Consider the following 19,422-nt stretch of genomic DNA (forward strand, 5'->3'; position numbering starts at 1 on the left):
TTCTTTCTCAAAGGAAATCGGATTCCGAATATATTTTGTGTTTGACTAGTGATGCCTCACTCGTCTAAATAACTGAGTCAGATTAATTTTGGTTCATTTTAACTCATGTATCAGACACTAGGAAAATGATAAACACCACCTCATCAAATATCCTTTTTGTATAGTCCAACACTTGGGCTGCGGAATTCGTTTCCAACTTTTACAACCAATATGAGATGATCTATAAAAGAAACCCTTGACATCAAGTATTCAACTTTACAAGCATTCGCTCACAGCACAAGCTCCTTCACTCTACACTTTCTATCATTCTATTATTAAGGTCAAGGAAAACTCTGAAGGATCTGTTTCAGCTGTCTTTTACGCCGATAAATTTCACTTTCAATGTCAATATAAGACGAGGCCAGCTTTAGACACGAAATAGTACTTGAAACGTAAGATGATAAAAGAACAATTTTCTTGTGAATACGTTACCATGTTACTCTTGTACATAATTTGTTCATTTTGGCATACGACAGACACTGAGCTAAGATCACGGAAACATTCCCTCGAGATACTCGTTAAAGTTGTCATGGTCATCATCCTTCTCATCATCTGTTGAAGTTGATTGCTTCTTCCCTGATCACATGAAATCCACCATGTAAAGCCACCGAAATGACAACATTATAAATCAAGATAAAGAAACAGTAGAAAAGGAAACTGATTTTGACAACCGAGGGGCACTTGAGCGACGAAAAACTAAGTTAGGACCAAATTTCATTCTAACAAATTCAAGACATCTTCATTTGCCTAACGTGATTCTCTACTTAGGTTAGTACAAGACATTTTACTAAAAAGAACATGAAAATGTTCACTATTACTTTCGATCTAATTTTGTTACAGATTTTCCAAGTACGAAGTTTGATTTTGTTACAGATGGTCCAAGAACTAGCATATATTTCTCTCTTCCACTAAAAAGATTCATAATGAAGAAATAAAAAAGTAATAGCGAGAATAATTCCCACTCATGAAACGTTTATTTGTGGAACTTGGAAGTGATTTTTTTTAGTGACAAGAATTTGGCACAAGGTTTGATGCACTTGAGGCCGCGTAATCAGAAGTTCAGGGCACACAATACAAAAATTACCCCGTTAAGACATATTAGCCAGCTTAACTTAGAACTTTTGAATATAAAGCAAAAGTACAATCAGTAGGAAGAGGAAACCTTTTCTCCTTTTCTTTTCGCTCTTGTCATATACCTCATCGGTATCACTATCACTTCCAGTTCTTTCCCTAAAATTACACCCAAAGTCAGTCCTTGCAGAGAGAAAACCCATAAATAATTGCTTTATACTGCATCTAAGATCAATTTATATCGAAACCAGAAGAATCTAGTTGTTACCTCTTTTTCTTGTTACTCTCCTCTCTTTTTGCTATTTGCTCTTTCTCTTTCTGCCTTCTGTACGAAAGTTTCTCTGCACATCTTCAGCGACAACATTATCGACCAACATGTTAACCAGCATTTCAATACCCATGTAATAACAAAACACTATAGTGGTTTTTTCAGATCCGACTCGTCTAAATGGCTCAAGTGGTCCGACTCTGAATCTCTGATTGATTTCAAAGTGTGTGTTTTTGTCTGACTTGTAGGTCTGACTCATCCTGATTCCTGAATCGCTGACTAAGGGTTGATAATAAGTCCATTTGAGCGAGACATAAAATAAGTCTGAATTAAGAATCCATTATCTGCAACCCCGAAATGACTATGACTTCCCTAGTGCATTTTTCATTCTGGATCCCCCAGAATAAGAAATATGAGCATCCAATAACCAATCTTATTTTTTAGGATATGGATCCCCTTCTAACGATAAATAATGAGAACATGGACCACTTCATCTTCACGGAATGAAAGTGCACGCCACGACAGACCAAAGTTGGTAGACCAATCTAGGTAAGTACCCAATTTACCAACTCACCTCTTGCAAGCCACCAATTTCACGAGAGCCTGTTTGCTTTCTCCAGCTTCAACGTAAGAGAAGTTAACCTACAAAACCGGTTAAGGATATAGAGTGAAGAGCTTGCAAGGAATATCCTCGTCAGATACCTAATGAACATATAATATGTCGAGTTCTTGTTCATGGAAAGCAAGCATTGTTTTCCTTTGCAGGTAAGTTCTCAAGGGTGTGGTGGTTTTATTTTCTAACATCTCCCGACAAGAAAATAAAATTGCCATGTGAGGAAAAAAAATCATATACCATTTTTTTCTATTCATCTTCTCCCGCCCTTACCTCTTTTGGTATTAAATCAACAAATGTCATCTCTAGCTTTCTTGTGTTTTGTTTCGGCAGTTGTGAAGGACCGACCTATATGATAGTTAATCTACCTCGGCAGTATAATATGAGATGATTATGCTGATCTTTTTAACATGTGATTATCCTCAAGAAAAACAGCAGGACTTTTGAAGATCAGATGGATTTAGTGAAAGCAACTACTACAGGAATCAAGATATACATGTGGCTTCCAGACATAAAAGCTAATGAGTTATAATTTGCATATTTTCGTGTCCAATGGGTATGTTCCTTCTGTGAGAAGTTTTTCTTTCTGCTCTGGGTCTTTGGAGCTGTAACAGCCCTTCATATTTTCCATAGCTTTCTTGTATTAACTCTCTGCCTTTTGGCTTTTTTAATTTAATGCTGCTTTTTCGAAGAAAAAAACATCTGAAAAGAACATTCATAAAAATCAGCCCATACTAAGGGTAAATTAGTAGAAAGGGCTTGCCTCGTAACTTGCTAAGCTGTCTTTTTCACTACAGTGTTTATTGCCGCAGATGAACTGCCCTGTAACATGAATTAAGAGAGAAGGATTTAAGTCTAACTGCGATTATGGATCCAGGAAAAAATATTCTCCGAGGATAAACATGAAGGATCAAGAAAAATAACAACAGTGGTGATTACGAATTGGCCAGTTTGAACACTTCGAGCTGCCCGCATTGCCAGTAGGGACTGAAGACACAAGAATATTACTAGCTTTTGCAGTAATACACGGATAACTACAAGTCTACAATTAACAAGATTTTCAACATTGTGTGCTCATCAAAAAGTAATAAAACCAAACAGTAATAAATGGAAGAGTTTCAACAACCTTTGGACACATCTATTTAAATATGCACTCTGGAATTTCTGTTCAGCCAGAGCATGCGACTAAGTCGCTATGAAAAAAACTTCATAGTTTAGATACTTGTGTGAATATCACGAGAGAGATCATCTTCAGCACACTAGGGCATAACATGCTAGGAACTCATCTAATCATATAAATATTTGTGATTTTTTCTACTACTTTTTATCATATTTTTGTGTCAATATTCCCTAACCACGAACAATATATGAAGGTTTTATAACCTTATGCTAGATCAAATATGTATATCTTATATTATATATAGCTTGGCACAAAATTCTGAGTGGCGCCACACCTTAAGAAGTACGAAAACAGAAGGACAAGTGTAAATAGTTCGGTTCACCTTTCCCTGATATGACCTCCTTTTCGGTCCTCCATCTTAGACCAATCTGTGCATGATAAACCCAAAATCAGAAAAGCTACTTCACTATGAGGACACATGTATACCGAAAGCATGCATGCCAAGTATGTGATTCAAGAACCATCTTTCAAAAGTTTTCAACAGGTTCAAATAAAATGAAAACGGCCTGCCAAGCGCTACTGATTTTCTTTCATTTTTGTACTCGTAATGCAAAGTTTGGTATCGCCAACCAATATAAGGTAACAATGAAATACCAACTAAAATCTGAGATGTGTCAAAATCTTAAATATCTTAGCTGCACTTCTTAGAAAGAAGAATGCCCACTGCCCCACCATCAAGAATGACAGTTTGTCCCAGGAATTCTGAACAGTTTCATCCAAGAATAGTAAGAGATCTCAGAAAAGAGATTGGAGATGCCATCAAAATGAGGAACTGGACCCCACATGTAAGTACTAACCACAGTGTTCTCGTATTAAATAGAAAACCGGACATGGGAAATAAGGGTTGTAGAAGGGAATCAGCAAAACAAGCAGAGTGGAATAAAATGGGAGGATGGATATTTGATCTCTAAGGATTCTCTCAACACGATGAAACTAATCAATGATGACACCTCATGTTTCCCCGTAATAAGAAGTGAACAGCCATCGCCAGAAATACACGGTGGCTTACACATCATCAAAAATCATGAATGTCCTTAGTCAGAAGTAACAACAAAATTACATAAAAAAATGCTCATTTGCACCGAGATCAGCTTAATAAGAATGAAGAAATATAAAGAACTCAGCATTGAAATCCATGAACAAAGTTGAACTTACTTTTCCCTTCTTGTAATGTGACATATCTGCAATGCAGTATCTTCACCAAGTTTTAAGGTCAAGGAACATAAAAATGTAGAAGAAGAATATAAAGATCTTGTGGGAGAAGAATAAAAACACAATAAAAGAGTAATAAAATGGTATTTTTTGTGTTTTAAGGGAAAAAAATGGGTTAGCTAACTTAAGAGATTGAAACTTTAGGCTACATTCATAAATACCATCTGCCTTTAATATGTATTTACTACATGAAATACTGGTAGACTTAATCAACGAGAAACTGAAAGTGTTGAAACACATAGTTATAATTCAGTATTTGTACTTTTTGGTAGGAGATAGGAACTTCAGTTAAGTTAATTAACCATAACAAATATAGACTGTAATAGTAGAATCAAGTTTGAAAAGAGTACATTAACATAGAATTTGTTATGAGAAATTACCTAAACAAATTTATTCAGAATCAAATAGAAAGATGAAGCTCAAGCCCTCCTATGTCAACATATTATTGCTGGAAACAACTTCATTTTCTAAATTCAGGAACGCAAAATATAACTTTTCCTATTAGCGTATTATTACTATTAGATTCCACAAGGAGAAAGCATGTAATACTTCGTACACAATCTCTTTGCAAAGGATACTCTTTGAAAAGCTTGTCATAATAACGCTTCACCAGCCTTTGCTCCCATGACTGATCCATATCATCTTCCTCCGAGCGGATGAACCTGCAAAAAGTTATAACCTATTTACCAAGTAGATTCATTGGAAAGGAAACTGAAGGAATATCGAGTAAACCAAGCTACATCCCAAACTTAGAACATAATTAGAACCCACTAAAAGCCATTTACAATCCAACCAAAAAAAAAAAACAAACTCCGGATGTAATCTGCTTCAACAAAGCATCATGAGTAAGTATCAACCGAAGTCAACATCTCAAGTAATATCTCCTAACTATAGCACAAAACAGATCTGTAGACTGTTCTGGTAGATTTTTTTGGGAAGTAAAAAAAGAACATATTAAGAAAATTTGAGTCACACAGATTGCACCAATTCTTGTATGATATCCTTTAACGTGGAGTGATTTATATGGATAGAAAATATACTGAATATCTATATCTATCAGGGATGTTAAATTGTACTATTGTAGACCAGCATATTCCAATCAAACCTGAAAAGTAAATGGAATGGCAATTTGTTTCATAATGGACATAAAAGTTCTTCAGACAGCTACTATTAATAAGTCACTGGAACCTGAAACAGTTGCAAGCCCTAGCTCTATGGAGAAACTTTTTGGTTCTTACTTATAGATCACAGTAAAACATCTCACTAAAAATGGTTAGTGTGCTTTTGTTCAACCAACCTAACTCCAAGTATGAACAAATTATGCATTAGAGACAAAACCCTGAATCATAGATATTAATGCCCTACTAACAGAAATCATTAATCATTGGCCAATTGTTCTAAATTCCTTCATCTTAGTTTCTGTTTTCCTCTGATTTGCTTTAGGTGTACGGAGTTGTAGTACCCCCTTTAGTATGTATCTATTACTTTATCCTGAGAAATTTTACAATTCAAACAAAAGAAAATATAAACTTTGTGTATTTACACCTATGAAGAGAGTTACACTCTACAACAGTGAGAAGATGATCATACCTATAACCCTCTCGAAGAGTATCTTGATCAGTTTTAGAAGGCAAAACCTCATTTATCTTTCCTCCTTTACCATAAATATCAACTGTAGAAAAATATAAAATTTAGTGAAACAATCCTGTCCCTTAAACTTTGGCAGTTTGGCGGATAAATTCTTGACAAGATATGAAACAGTTTTCAGTAAAAAAAAAATCTATGTCTCACACCAGTAGCATGTTCTTACTTCAACGACGAGAAGAACTAGAGAAGATAAAGGTAAGCAAACCTAGTCAGCACCTCACAGATGTAACAGTATTCCAATATTAATTCAATTACTCATTACAAGTATGTTCTAAAGTTAGTCACAGACGCATTTGCATCGTGGAATTAGGATTGCATTGTTTTTATGTCATCAAACCGAAAAGTACTCATGACATGACATGACATATGGAAATGTATGGATGTGTGTAGCCCCCTTCTTTCTTTGACGAAGGAGATTGTTCACCATCCTTTTGCTTTAGGACACTAATAGCCAACAAATAAATAGCTCGTTATTTGTCTTGCTTTATCAGTCTCCATTTTTAATTACTAAATAAAGGTAATCCAGTTGTCGCACAATAGTTGGTAACTGATCTATCAACCAGGTCGAGCTCTGATCCAATCTACCAGATGAATGCAAATTTCTCTTTTCTAGTTTCCCTTCATTCCAATGTACTCATTTTCAACAAGGAGAAGCGTTTCTAGCATCCAAGACACCGAATTAATCAGAGAAGTAAAGAACTATCACGAGAAACAAAAACTTTCTTCTCTACATAATTATTGTTGGCAAGTAACTCGCCTTCTCAATGATTTCCTTTTCAAAGTTCACATGGAGTAGTCAGACTGTCTCTGAACCTTCATGCCAATAATATTTCACGAAATTCATGCAGTGGAAGTTCAGAATTTGGGACTTTCTATACCAGAATTATTAAATTAAACAAACGTAATAGAGAACCTATATAAAGGTGAACCCCCAAAGCTCAAATATATCATTTGAATGGAAGAAAATGAAAATAAGTTCGAACTATCGAATAGTCTATTCATACATATAGAAGTGAGATCCACATATGGTAAAATGCACATTGCAACCATAAAGATTGAAACTGGAGATTTATTACCTCATTTCTGAAGCATATAATAGCCAACTTAGAGATTAATTAATTTTAACAAAAAGCTCAAAATTAGTAGAGAACAAAGAGCAATTAATCGTCCAGCTCATAATAGTTAAAATCACAAACTGAACTAATCAAAGGAAAAAAAAAAATATTATCTCACCGTAATCCTTCAGGAACTTCTTATGACGATCGAATGCGTTTAGCCCTCGAATATGATCTTGATACTGTCTGAGAAAGATCAATTTAGATAGGAATATCACCAAAGGAAAACGTGTGTTGATTGAAATGTAGAGAACACTTACTGTTTTCGTTCTTCCTTTTGGAAGATAGCAGATTTCATAGAACCAAAAGACGCCATTTTTATTACTTTGAACCCTAAACTTTTTTAGGGTTTCTAGAGAAAGAGTTAATAATAAAGAACAGGATTCTAGTGGCGATTAGATTTTGTCCCAGATCATCTAATTAGTATCTCCTTCGAAGTTATATATCTCTCTAGGTTTGACGGTTTTTTCAGGGTTTTATTTTTGGGTTATTTCTATTTACTCCTCGTAAAAGTAGTATATTGAAGATGCCCCTTCTTTGTTTTTTATTTTTATTGAGAAATCGACTACGATTTATTTACATTATTTATACCTTTTAATAACATAAGTTCAATAACATGGATTCCACCTTCCGTAGGAATCGTACCTAGGACCTCTAGGTTTTTGGAGTTTGTGTCTAATATTTTGAACCACTTGGGCAACCAAGTATTGATTCCCCTTCTTTATTGGTAACTCGACTTACTCCTCACATTCCGCCCAGGGGGCACTGCTAAAAACACCCCGTAAACATGTTATTAGCTGGTGGGTCTGTAAGCACCCTCCCCATTTCGAACTTTGTCCCCCGTCCTCGACCCACCACCACCACCATTCATCTCTCCTCATCTCCTCCCATCGTCACTGGCCAACCACAATCACCACCATTTCTCTCTGTCTTTCCTACGATCGACTGAGAGCCTATTGTTTCAGTCGGGTCTAAATCAATCTTAAAGAGAGTAGATAATGGCAATGGTGGTGGTCAGCCGATGGTGGTGGTAGGAAGAAAAATTATTTTGTTTAGAGGGTTGCCTACAATGCCAGTCTATTGGCGACAACTCTCCGACTTGAAGAGGAGATGGGGGTAAACATAATCATTGGTGCCTACCGAATGCTTGTGTCGTATAACATTTTGACTGATCTGTCATTTTTTTCAGTGTTCATTTCTAAAGCATTTCAGAGAGAGATCACAGACAAACTTATATGGGAAATGATAAAGTTACAAAAGATTTTGACAAAAAAAAGTTCCCAGCTGATGTGGCGGGTGTGGTTTCAAACTTGGACCAAATCTAGGCCGTTGAGAGATGAAAATCACAACCGCCACATCAGCTGGGAACTTTTTTTGTCAAAATCTTTTGTGATTCTAGCATCTCTCAACTTATATAACTTAAAATGTAAATTGTTGCACAGAATACACAGAGAAAATGACAAATAAACAGAAGGATGATAGCAATCTAAAGTTCAACTAGAGTACTTTTGGAAGGCTCTACTTATTTGTGTCTTCCCTTCTTAGTCTGCTTATTTTCGAGCCTCTTTCGTGCAGCTTCAAACTCTTCTTCAGATGGTTCCATCTCCGACTTACTTCCATTGTATTTTGACACCATTGACGAGAACATAGAGTCAAACTGCTCTTTCCTTTGGCTTCGGCGCTGAGTTATAACTGCAAGTAGATTATCTTCTTCTAACTTTGACTGTTTGTTGGACCTGAAACAAGTTTTGAAAGACGAATGTTTTCAGAAAGAATGTTGAATCACAATCTACAAATACAATGAATATTTGGGTAACACATAACTTACTTTCTTCGACGTTTTAGAGGATCTGTCGGAGGTTTTGTTTCATTAACTGTCTGTTCCCACTTTTTGTAGGCTTTGTTTTCCTTTAGCTCCCCTATTAAAGAGAAGAATTAACTCATAAAAATTACATAAAAACTTGGAGAATTATCAAGTTATTATAGAATTAATGATCAAATAGTATAATTGCTCCTACAATGTAATCCTTGGGAAAAAAAAGTTACTATTACCGACATCGGTAATGCTGAAAAGATACAGAAGGAGAACAATTTGATCTTCACTATAAGTTTTAAAGTCAATGCCTTACAAATATATCCATTTAACGATCTTTTAATCCAGCATTACTAAAAAGAAATTGCTCGGGTAGTAAGAGCCCTTACCAGCTGCTATTGCCTCATTTATGATATCCTTAAAACGGTGCGAGTCCAGCTTAGGATCGGAACACAGCATTGAGCAGAAAAGCCTGTCAAAATAGTCACTATAATCAATAATCAGACTCCTCAAATAACTTGATAAAGATTTGTAGCTTCTTGTACCTGTTCATATTACCCTTGTGCTTCTTATATAGATCCTTCAGATCATTTTTCTCTGATTCAGATCCTCTATAATTAGCTTCAAACTCCTCGATATCAGCTTCAGTAACCTATAAAAGAGAGTTAATCGCTTAATCAATAGACTACCACGAACTACTTAGAAATTGAAAATTGATGAAGTTTCTCTTCAGTGTCCCGAAAAATAATTAATGGTGTGTTTGGTTGCAGGATTCCTAAGTAGGATTCCTATCAAAAGTGGAATTTGGTAGGAATCATGAATCCTTGGTCTGTTTGGCTACCAAGAATTCTAGGACTCTTGAATCCTAAGGATTCCTAATTCCAAAATTTGTGTTGGACCAAAATCCCACCCTACCCCCTAGGATTTGCTAGGATTGGATTAATGAACCTTAATTTCAAACTTAAAATCAACAAAAAAGTATTTCCTTCTACAAAATCATTATTTTTTTTCAAAATCATGATTTTTTTCAAAATCATGATTTTTTTCAAAAATCATATTTTTTCTAAAGACGTTTAAAAATACTCAAATAATAATAAATCATAGGATTCTTAGTTGCCAAACAAGCCAAAAAATATTGCTAGGATTCATGAATCCGTGGAATCATGAATCCCAAGGACTCATGAATCCACGGATTCATGAGTCCGCCATCCAAACACACCATAAACAAATTTTACCTTCTTGTACAGTGTTCGAAAATATTCTTGCAGATTTTGAGCAACTTCACCTGCAAAATCCTGATGATCACAAAACAATCAACATGATGTTATATTTTCCTCTAGATCAATCAATTAGGATCAACAGAATATGACACGTTGAGATTCGTTTTGGATTCACTCACTGCATCATCAACACAACCGGTCTGATCATACAATGCCCGTTTCTCCTCGTCCCCAAGAATCGATATCACCTTCTGCAATTTTTGAAATTTCTCCTTCGCTTCCTGTTAAAGAAAAAACAAAACAAGACGATAACTACAAATACATTTGTAGATAAAAGTTCAAGAAAACAAATATACAGGGTTCCAACTTTTTACCTCGTCGCCAGGATTCTTATCTGGATGAAGACGTAATGCTAACTTATGGTATGCTTTCTTTATCTCTTGTTGAGATGCTGTTCTCTCTACACCTAGAATCTGCAAAGACAATGAATTGTTTGTGACCCTATCTTGCACTATTACGAGTGAGAAGTATAAGTGCTCGTAAAAACAGCAATCTTCATTCGAATCATACAAAACCTACCCAAGGGTTCGCCTTGTTAAGCATACATTTATGACAGTTGACACGAAAAAAAAATGGCCGACCTTGTCAGCCCCTGGCCTGGCAGCAGCCAACTTTTTCAGGCCAAGTATCACGATTCTTATGTCAATCTAAAGCTACCACGTATGTCAAAATATCAACTTATAAAGTCATCGAATTTCAATATCTAAAGAACAAGAAGGAAAATTAAATGAGTAGAAAACCCTAATTGGGAGGCAAAATTTGTAAGAAGAATAGACAATCAAAGATGTACCTTATCCAAATGAACCTAAGCGTAAAATGTTGATTGGTTAAGGATCAAATAAAAGACAAGTAGATGTCAAATACAGTTTAAAAAAGAAAATTGAGGTGGCTCCACACAAGTAAAGGGGAGGCAAGAAGAAGATGATGATGATCTTTAACTAATACCATTATTAAGAGAAGTTCAAACATGAGAAAGAAACCATAGAACACGCAAAACAAGATTTTCAGAAGAGAGTTATGCCCTAATTATCTAAGAAACAATGAATGTAAATCATGTTAAAATCGATAGTTTCAAACTTCACTCCCTCGTTCGAGATGATAACAAATGTATATGATCAGATTAGAATTTTTTTCCACTCACATTTGACAAATTAAATGAAATGAAGGCTTTGATTCATGAAAAATATGTAGAGAAATACAAGTTAAACAGAGAAAAGAGTAATTACCTCATACAAGCTGTTATTTTCCATGGAAGATTGAGCAAAATCTCCATGGTTTTGATGTTCCTCGTCGTTTTCCAAAGAAACCCTAGTTTTCTTCTTCGCCATTCCAGCAAGATTTAGAGCGAGATTGAGCTAATCTGTAGAAATAATAGTAGTATCTTTGTGAATGGTAAAACACGGAAAAGGATTTTTAAAACCTAAAAACTCCACATTTGGGATCAAAGGTTTTTATAGCTTAATATTCCCGCCATTTCTCTTCTCCCATTGTTCCTAAATTTTCGATTCTCCCGCCTTTAATGATACTGCAATTTTATAGAAGATCCAACGGTGGAGCAAAGACTAAGAATAGAAATCTGATTTTGTCAATTAAACACCTCTTTTACATTCTTATTTGAATATATTGGGCATCATTCCAATCTTTAAAAGCCAATTTTGAGAACCCATTTTACTATAAGCTACCATATGCTTTAATAGAGTGTGTTTGATCTCTTGGGGTCGTTTATTCCTATCATTCTGAAACAACATTCAGTCTTTGATGGTACCCACTCACAAAGAACTTGAAGTAGATTTTAAATGTTGACCTAACTGAAAAGTGACAGTTTAGCAACAAGTAATTCAACCTCAGTATAAAAGATATTTAAGATCTCGTTGAGATCACTTTTGTGGATCCACTAGTGCTTTTTTTCGAAGGACAGTGTAAGTGAAGAGATATGTTTTAGTTGCAATAGATAGAAGTCTTATATGTTGTTCAAAATGGAAAATGCTCCGGCAACCAAAAAGTCAAAGTCGAGTGAGAAGAGAAATCCAAGTCAATAATACAGATTGGCGGATCAACTTTCTTTGGATTTCTTTCCACAAGAAAATCACAATCGTCAATTCAGATTTTTCTTCCAAATCAACGTGGATTTACGGTGGCTCTATTATTATTGTCTCAAAAGTATTTCATGGTTTTTGAGCTACTCCGCATTCTTCACGACAGTCTCAGCTTTCAAATGAGGGTAATTCTTGAAGCAAGTTATTACTTCATTTAGTCCAATTCCTGATCAATGTTACTGGCAAGTAGCAAGCATACCTGTCTGATACCTGGTATGAGTACCAGTAAGCTAGAAATCTACCTCTTCGGTATTCAACGCTTCAGACTATTTTCAAACAAACCAAAATGTATTTTCCCTGATTCATATATAATACTAGTACACCAACTTTTTAACATTCATCTCCATAAAACTTAAAATCTTAACTTTCTAAATAAGAAAATCTTGTCGTTTATACACAATGATGGGGGATGGAGTATTTGGTAACACTGTTTTTGGTGATAAACGAAAACTTGATTGGCACACTCAAATATGACTTCTCCACTTCACCATAGTCAAAATTCGGACACACAAAACCCACATCTGTAATAAAACACAAGATGGAAAATGCAATGTGGGAATACAATGATCTAGAACACAACACAAAATAAGGCCATAAGCTTCTTTATTTTGCTACCTCTACTCTTAGGAATGACTCTGAACTCGATTTTGGAGGATTAACAAATAGACGATACAACATTTAATTGTCAACAGTTAGTTAAATATATCATCCAAGTATGTCCTAGACATCAGATATGCGTAAACATATAATCCTACTTACTCCGTTTAGCCCGTCATCACTTGACCATTAATCTCCGACAAGGATTTTCACATCACTATGTATATCAAAACCATATCATTTCAACATATTCTAAAATCTAAACCCATCTAGAAACTTTGAAGGAGAAGCTCTAACCAGTCTATCTCAATAAGAGATTCCATGTGAAATTGTTATTGACATTCTCTTATTGTAAACAAAACATGGTTCCATCTACCACCAGAAATGAAAAGAAAAAAAAAACAAAAAAGAAAGAAAAGTAGAAGAAACCCAATCAGCGAACCCCCTTAACTTGATTTTCGTATGGAAGAAAAACGATACCAGAGAGAAACAAGGGGATTCATCGTGAAGATGTTGCATCATCTTGTGAAGCAGAAAACAACTTTTTCTCATTGCTCGTCCGTTCGTGTTAGTTGTTAATGTTTAGAATTCTGGTCACCGAATACTTCAGTGTAACAAACTGGACATGCCTGAGAGTGAAAAAAGATAATCAAACTAATCAGCAGATAGTCACAACGAAGTACATAAAAAGGTCGCTAGTAGAAGGCCATTTTTAAAGGCGTCTTAAATTAGTTAACTACCTTGTTGATACTAAGCCATTTGGAGCCGCAGTTTGCGTGGTAGACGTGTTTGCAAGGCAGAGTCATTTGCCGTTCTCCCTTTTTATATTCCATCTGACAAATTACACAACTGGTTGCCAACAACAAACACTCAGAAGGTTTAACTCAAGGTTATTTTCAAAACTGTAAAAGTATCTACCCATGCACTAGTAAATGACTAAATGGTTCGAATTATAAGTAGAAGAATCAATATATTACCGTTCACTACGTGATTTTTTTCTTGAAAAAAATCGGCCACATTTATACTTGGTCACAGGTAGAGACGAAATAAGTTCTTGAGAAAGACCTCGACAATGAGTTCCAACTGCCTCTCCTAAATCAAGCAACTCCTGTAGATAAACTTTTCGGCATTAGACATCCAAACCCATATGAACTTAAATAAATGTGAGTTATAAAGTTCAAATCAAAATATAGAGGGCAAACAAAGGAATGCACATCATAACCTCTATCACTAGGCTGAAACAGGAACACTATTTTCGACCCCTAATAATGTGATTTGAAGATTAGATTCCTAGAGGTAGTTAGATACAAATACTTCAAATAATTGAATAAAATGGTGAGCAAATGAGGGATATTTTTTTGATGATTATCCATGTTGTCCATTCTTAATAGCTTCGCTAGTAAGTTGTCACTACCAGTTTCTTATCATATGCTGATAACTTGCATTATACATAGATGTGGTTGTTAACATCTTAGCTACATACGAAAAGTGTGACCCAGTATACAAACCTCATAAGTCATGTTATCTGGGTCAACGTTGTCCTGCCAGATAACCTGCAAATCATACAAAAAGGAGAGCTTTATCAGAATCAGCCAATATGCAACTTCATAAGATGCAAACCAGATAAGTTGCTCATCAGAAAATGTCAAACGAATCATGCTTTAGATCCACTTCGAATAATATTGTATCCAGCTCTGATAGCACTTGTAAAAAAATTCCCTTCAGATCAATATTGATTTTTCAGACCATGATCCATTTCACACTACAATCTTTTGTAATGACAAATTCCGGAATTACATGCTATATTTAAGCACTAATATTATTTATGGCTTTATGCGACGCAGCTATACCAATGTATGCATGTCTGTATTCATTTGTTGGCATATGTATATTGCAAATATAAAATACTCATAAGACTGATAAAGAAAGCATCAGACCTGAGGACTACTACCGTTATTCTGACTCCTAATGCCTGCAAACATGAGATGGAAGTATTAAGACAGACAAATAACAAAGAATCATACTTCCATATGAACACAAAATGAGTAAAATGAGGATGACATAATACCATGACAAAACAAACTGGATATAATTCTAAACAGTCTCATGTTCACCTATATTATTTGAATACGCACTACAATGTACTAATCTGCTTGGTATCTCCACATCTCAGAACGTGTACTGATTTACCTATGAACTAAAATCATACTCATCATGTGACCAGGGCACTTTGATGGGATCTTCTCTTAAAGATGATCCATCACATTTCAGAAAATCGATATAACTGGATGCACCATAGTCATTCAACCCAAACTCATAAGTAAAGTACAACGAGCATAGAGAATAGAGGTACTGCAATACAACTTGTAACTACGCACGTCAAAAATTTCCCAGCTAACTTCAAATAACATTGTATGCCTGGAAAACCAACGGTCCACTGAACCATTATATAAAATACAGCTGCAATGTCATGCCTAAATAGTAACCATTTATGAAGACAGGTTACATAAATTTCTTACTGTTTATCTGTTAATGTGATAAAATTATGAACTGAATACTAATGGAATTGTTATTATTGACTTCAGTAATCCAAAAAGCTCATCAATAAGATAATTGCGACACATACACCTGAAATTTGGTCAAGTTGCGAAAACAACTTTGAGAGCATGGTAATTTGTAGATGGTGTTTATAAATACCAAAGGATGTGGCAATGGTAGAAGTAAATTACGAGAAATATCAATTAAATTATTAGAAACAAGTCAACTTACATTCTTCAGGGCTAGATTGTGGGTTTATGCTAAAACTTTCTCCACCGTGCATAATCAGTGGTTCTGACACTTCAGGATTCGCCATCGAAGAATTCTCCCAGACCCTCCTACCTTCATCCACCCTTGGTACAAGGTCATTTACAGCATAAGGGTGACCGTAATTATAGTATGCACTCCCGGAAAAAGACGGGCTAAATTTGTTAGACCCTGTTTGCATTGACCAGTACGCGAACTCCTACAATGGAAGAAGGGAAAATAGGAAGATGAAGAACAAGACAACACGAAGGCTTCTTCACTTGAAGCACAAAACGACGGTTGGATATAAAGAAACAGTAAAAACAAGATTTTTTTTCACACATAAATCCATAACGAAAAAAACCCAAGCACAAATTTCCAACCCAAGTAGGGCTTTGGGTTGTCACGTTTAGTATAAAGAAGATGAATAAACCATCGCATTTTGTAAAAGAAAGAACGACATCCACACCGTATTACCTGATCATGCGTTGGCCCTGGAAAAGAAAAATCCGCTTGACCATAAGTTAGACCTTCAAACAAATTCATAAAACTTTCGGTAACTGTGTAGGGAAATCCAGTATTTATGTAATGAAACTCTACTTGTCTGCTCATCGTGAACCACACTTCTGTCAAAAATCTGCAAGAATTAAGCTCCATCAGATCAAAAGCATGATCACATCAAAAGCAAAAAATTATTCAGCTAAAACAGTAATAAAGTAAACAAATTTCAACTGCATGTGTAAGTGGACCAAGATCACCATCATCGTCTCAATAAACATGTCAAAACCTTTGGTTGGAGTGGACCAAGTTGGTTTCCACTGTCGAGGTCTCAGGTTCGAGACACAGATACTATATTACCTTTGTAAAAAAAAATCATCTCAATATACATACTGGTGCAGTATCAATCAAAGACATCAAAGAAATTTCACCCTGATGTTTGAATTGATCAATTGCAAATCATCCTAAGAAAAACGGAAAAACCTAAGTTCGATATAAGAATTATCGAAAGATAACTAGAACTTTAACAGAATAACCTCAAATTTTGGACAATCTAAATATATATGTTCTAAATTCGCAATGTTCTAGATCCAAGGACAACTGAATTTTAAATAAATGTTAGTTTGATCTGTATTTCTGAATCTACATTGTCAAGACTACTTAACTCTAAACTCACTTAAAATTAATGACATTAACGGAGGAGCATTCTTCAATATCTTCAGTTTTCAACCCTAATCTAAAAAGATTCTTGAAACTTCAAGCAACAGTAACGCTAAAAAGTTATCTCAACAAACCAATTTTTTTTTTCTTCCACCAGAAACGCCAAGACCTATCAGTTTTTCTAGGGCAGAGTAAATGCTATGCTAGTAGTATTTAACATTATCTCAGTAAGTTTATTAACACAAAAGCTAAAAAGCAAAAAAGAAGAAGAATCAAATTAGAAACAAAAAACAACATCAACTAGCTAGCTCCTTCTGATCTCAAAAACTAAGAACAAATACTGAATTTCATACCACATTGCAAATTTATCAAAGTAATTTCATAAATCACAGAAAAATCTGCAGATTTGACAGATCGGTCATCTGTAGATCAATATGACTATATAAACAAGAAATGAAAACAGTGAATTAAGGACTTTAATAACAAGATAGATAAGAAAAATGAAAGAAATTGCTGAAATGTGAGAAAAAACCAACATTCTTTGTTTGTTATGAAGGATTCAGCAAAGGAGAGATACGGTTTGGAAGACAGAAGAAGTACAATGAATCTGTGAAACTGAAAAGCTAATGAAGGAAGAAGAAGAGAGAAGTGGAGTTCTCCGAGGCGGTGGTGGTGGTGCTTCCTTTGAAGAGAGCATGAAAGTGAATCCACCAAATCTCTCTCTCTCTCTTTTAGTTTCTCTCTCTAGAAGTGTTGTTGTTGTTTGTGTTTCTCTCTCTAGGAATGGTTAGTCTTCAAGAGAAGAGTCTTTTTTATGCTTTGGGTTTACAGAGAAAGGAAGAAAGAAAGAGTGTATATTGAGTAAAAGACACGCGACGTTATAGAGAGAGAGAGAGAGATAAAAAGAGTGAGTGAGTGACAAAACGAGAAATTGTTTTTATTTGATTTTTTCAGTTATAATTTCTCGCGATATATTAGAAACGACAAAACTATAATTTAATCGTTTTTTCCGTCATCGTCGCGCCGGGGTCCACTTCCCAAGATATGCCATCTGGCTGTTTCAGTGGGCCAACAACGCCCACCCTCTCCCCCTTTTCTCTCTCATCTTTTTCATCGCCAATCTTTTCTACCGTGGTGAGTGGTATGGTGATAAGGGTGGGAATTATGTCCATCAACCCGAATTCGCCCACCCGCACTCGACCCCAACAAGGACCGCGACAGTCTGCGTCTGTCTCGGACACAATTCGCTTAGTCCGTCAAATTTTAGTGGACGAGTATGGGTTAAAATCTCTACTCTCACCTATTTAGCATCACGCATTGATAACCAACCAAATTACATCAATTTTTTGAATTGATAAAGTCCAACCGTTCATGTTGTTAGGGCTAGTTGAGATTGTAAAAAATATGTTTAAGGCAATCACAAGAACCCAATATATTGGTTTGCAATGGCATAAGAGAATTCTGACTGGGTTAGTTAAGTAGTGCTTGACTTTAAGGGAGCAAGAAGTGGGATAAATTTAAATTATCACAATCTCTTTTCTTCATTAATTTTCAATGCGGGAGTAAATTCGTAAAAAGAAGAACACAAATAACTTCTAGTTTTAGTCCCACGTTGTCTTTTTAGAATTAGGAATAGTATTAGGAGGCTTTATAAATGGAGAGGAAGAAGTGAAGTTTTTAAGTCATGAACTTATCCCCTACTCCCCCCATACCCGAGTTTCTTAATGGGTTTGGTAGGCCAATGGGTAAGGCAAATTTCAAAATTATCCGTCGGATTAATCCGCTTACCCTAATAGCCATCGAAGTCTGGTGCCCGACTCCCCTACTTAGTGGTGCCCAAAGGTTGGTTTCGACCCGTTCTCGGCAAGGCATTGCTCTGTGAGACCCATTTATGACACAACGCATCATGTGTCACTTTAATCCCTTATGGTCTATCTTTTTTTTCGATGAGAGGCCCTTATGGTCTATCTGGGAGTGGGGGTTTGGATTTCTGAGCTCCCATAATTGTTATTTTGAAGTTATTTTTCTCTCAATTTTATTTGTCACATATTTTGGTCGAAATTCAAATGAAACAATTATTCTTATCCCCACAATAAAGTAAAAGTTGGTTTACAACTTAATAAATAACATAATCTTTATTCAACAAATACAAAAAAACTCTTAAAAGTTTGAGTAAAATTTAAAATTACGAACTTTGTAAATTAAATTACATATTATACTAATCATCGAAAAGTGGTTGAAAGTAAGTTAAACTTACAACTCCATCCCTATTCCTTTTTTTTTAGACTCCATCCCTATTTAGAAATAATGTGTGGTGCAATTCTAGGATTATTTTTGAAATAAATCTTCAGATTACTTATCCTAAAAATAATGGGGTGTTTTCAAATTTAAATGAAATATCATAATTGCAATTACTTATCCTGAGTAAAACTTATGAGAAGGGCCCGCCAAGTAGACAATCCAAGTCATCAACAAAGTGCTGCATAACTACATTGAATAGAATCCACAACACATAAGTTGTACTTCTAATAACATCCATTAGGAAGGTA

At 35.3% G+C, this 19,422-nt stretch overlaps 3 protein-coding genes across 4 annotated transcripts; all 3 read right to left on the reverse strand.

Annotated features, from left to right (window-relative positions):
- Positions 1 to 197: 197 nt before the first annotated feature.
- LOC147545616 (folate-sensitive fragile site protein) lies at positions 198 to 7,604 on the reverse strand. The gene is made up of 11 exons (XM_086635956.1): positions 7,406 to 7,604; positions 7,264 to 7,331; positions 5,974 to 6,055; positions 4,962 to 5,045; positions 4,327 to 4,366; positions 3,494 to 3,539; positions 2,755 to 2,813; positions 1,953 to 2,020; positions 1,379 to 1,459; positions 1,202 to 1,269; positions 198 to 615 (listed from the first exon to the last, which is right to left on the reverse strand). The coding sequence occupies exons 1-11, from the start codon at positions 7,459 to 7,461 to the stop codon at positions 530 to 532; spliced, it is 738 nt and encodes a 245-aa protein (XP_086492082.1). The 5' UTR covers positions 7,462 to 7,604; the 3' UTR covers positions 198 to 529.
- Positions 7,605 to 8,304: 700 nt separating this feature from the next.
- LOC147545617 (chaperone protein dnaJ 6-like) lies at positions 8,305 to 11,903 on the reverse strand. Its single transcript, XM_086633665.1, has 9 exons — positions 11,465 to 11,903; positions 10,553 to 10,651; positions 10,358 to 10,459; positions 10,194 to 10,253; positions 9,504 to 9,610; positions 9,348 to 9,430; positions 8,974 to 9,064; positions 8,556 to 8,881; positions 8,305 to 8,375 (listed from the first exon to the last, which is right to left on the reverse strand). The coding sequence occupies exons 1-8, from the start codon at positions 11,564 to 11,566 to the stop codon at positions 8,668 to 8,670; spliced, it is 858 nt and encodes a 285-aa protein (XP_086489791.1). The 5' UTR covers positions 11,567 to 11,903; the 3' UTR covers positions 8,305 to 8,375; positions 8,556 to 8,667.
- A 1,332-nt stretch (positions 11,904 to 13,235) lies between these two features.
- On the reverse strand, positions 13,236 to 17,793 carry LOC147545618 (E3 ubiquitin-protein ligase BIG BROTHER-like). 2 transcript variants are annotated; one of them, XM_086633667.1, is made up of 8 exons: positions 17,410 to 17,793; positions 16,193 to 16,352; positions 15,701 to 15,935; positions 14,869 to 14,903; positions 14,440 to 14,484; positions 13,909 to 14,039; positions 13,672 to 13,780; positions 13,236 to 13,560 (listed from the first exon to the last, which is right to left on the reverse strand). In XM_086633667.1, exons 2-8 carry the CDS (start codon positions 16,325 to 16,327, stop codon positions 13,507 to 13,509), a joined length of 744 nt encoding a protein of 247 aa, XP_086489793.1. In that variant the 5' UTR covers positions 16,328 to 16,352; positions 17,410 to 17,793; the 3' UTR covers positions 13,236 to 13,506. The 2 variants fall into 2 exon arrangements, with proteins under 2 accessions (XP_086489793.1, XP_086489794.1); XM_086633668.1 differs by having other exon boundaries at positions 17,227 to 17,576.
- Between the last annotated feature and the right edge of the window lie 1,629 nt (positions 17,794 to 19,422).

The sequence above is a fragment of the Eschscholzia californica genome, unplaced genomic scaffold (assembly GCF_041429995.1).
Source record: "Eschscholzia californica isolate CP2 unplaced genomic scaffold, dmEscCali1.0.p SCAF_4, whole genome shotgun sequence".
NCBI classification, from domain to species: Eukaryota; Viridiplantae; Streptophyta; class Magnoliopsida; order Ranunculales; family Papaveraceae; genus Eschscholzia; species Eschscholzia californica.

Coding starts and splice junctions, on each gene's coding strand:
- LOC147545616 (XM_086635956.1), bottom strand. CDS start 7,461: ATGGCGTCTTTTGGTTCTATGAAATCTGCTATCTTCCAAAAGGAAGAA. Junction 6,056..7,263: donor GAAGTTCCTGAAGGATTACG/GTGAGATAATAT, acceptor ATTTTTCTACAG/TTGATATTTATGGTAAAGGA. Junction 3,540..4,326: donor CACATTACAAGAAGGGAAAA/GTAAGTTCAACT, acceptor TATCATGCACAG/ATTGGTCTAAGATGGAGGAC.
- LOC147545617 (XM_086633665.1), bottom strand. CDS start 11,566: ATGGCGAAGAAGAAAACTAGGGTTTCTTTGGAAAACGACGAGGAACAT. Junction 9,065..9,347: donor AAATGAGGCAATAGCAGCTG/GTAAGGGCTCTT, acceptor TCTCTTTAATAG/GGGAGCTAAAGGAAAACAAA. Junction 8,882..8,973: donor CCTCTAAAACGTCGAAGAAA/GTAAGTTATGTG, acceptor AACTTGTTTCAG/GTCCAACAAACAGTCAAAGT.
- LOC147545618 (XM_086633667.1), bottom strand. CDS start 16,327: ATGAGCAGACAAGTAGAGTTTCATTACATAAATACTGGATTTCCCTAC. Junction 14,904..15,700: donor ACAATCTAGCCCTGAAGAAT/GTAAGTTGACTT, acceptor TCATGTTTGCAG/GCATTAGGAGTCAGAATAAC. Junction 14,040..14,439: donor CAGATAACATGACTTATGAG/GTTTGTATACTG, acceptor GTTTATCTACAG/GAGTTGCTTGATTTAGGAGA.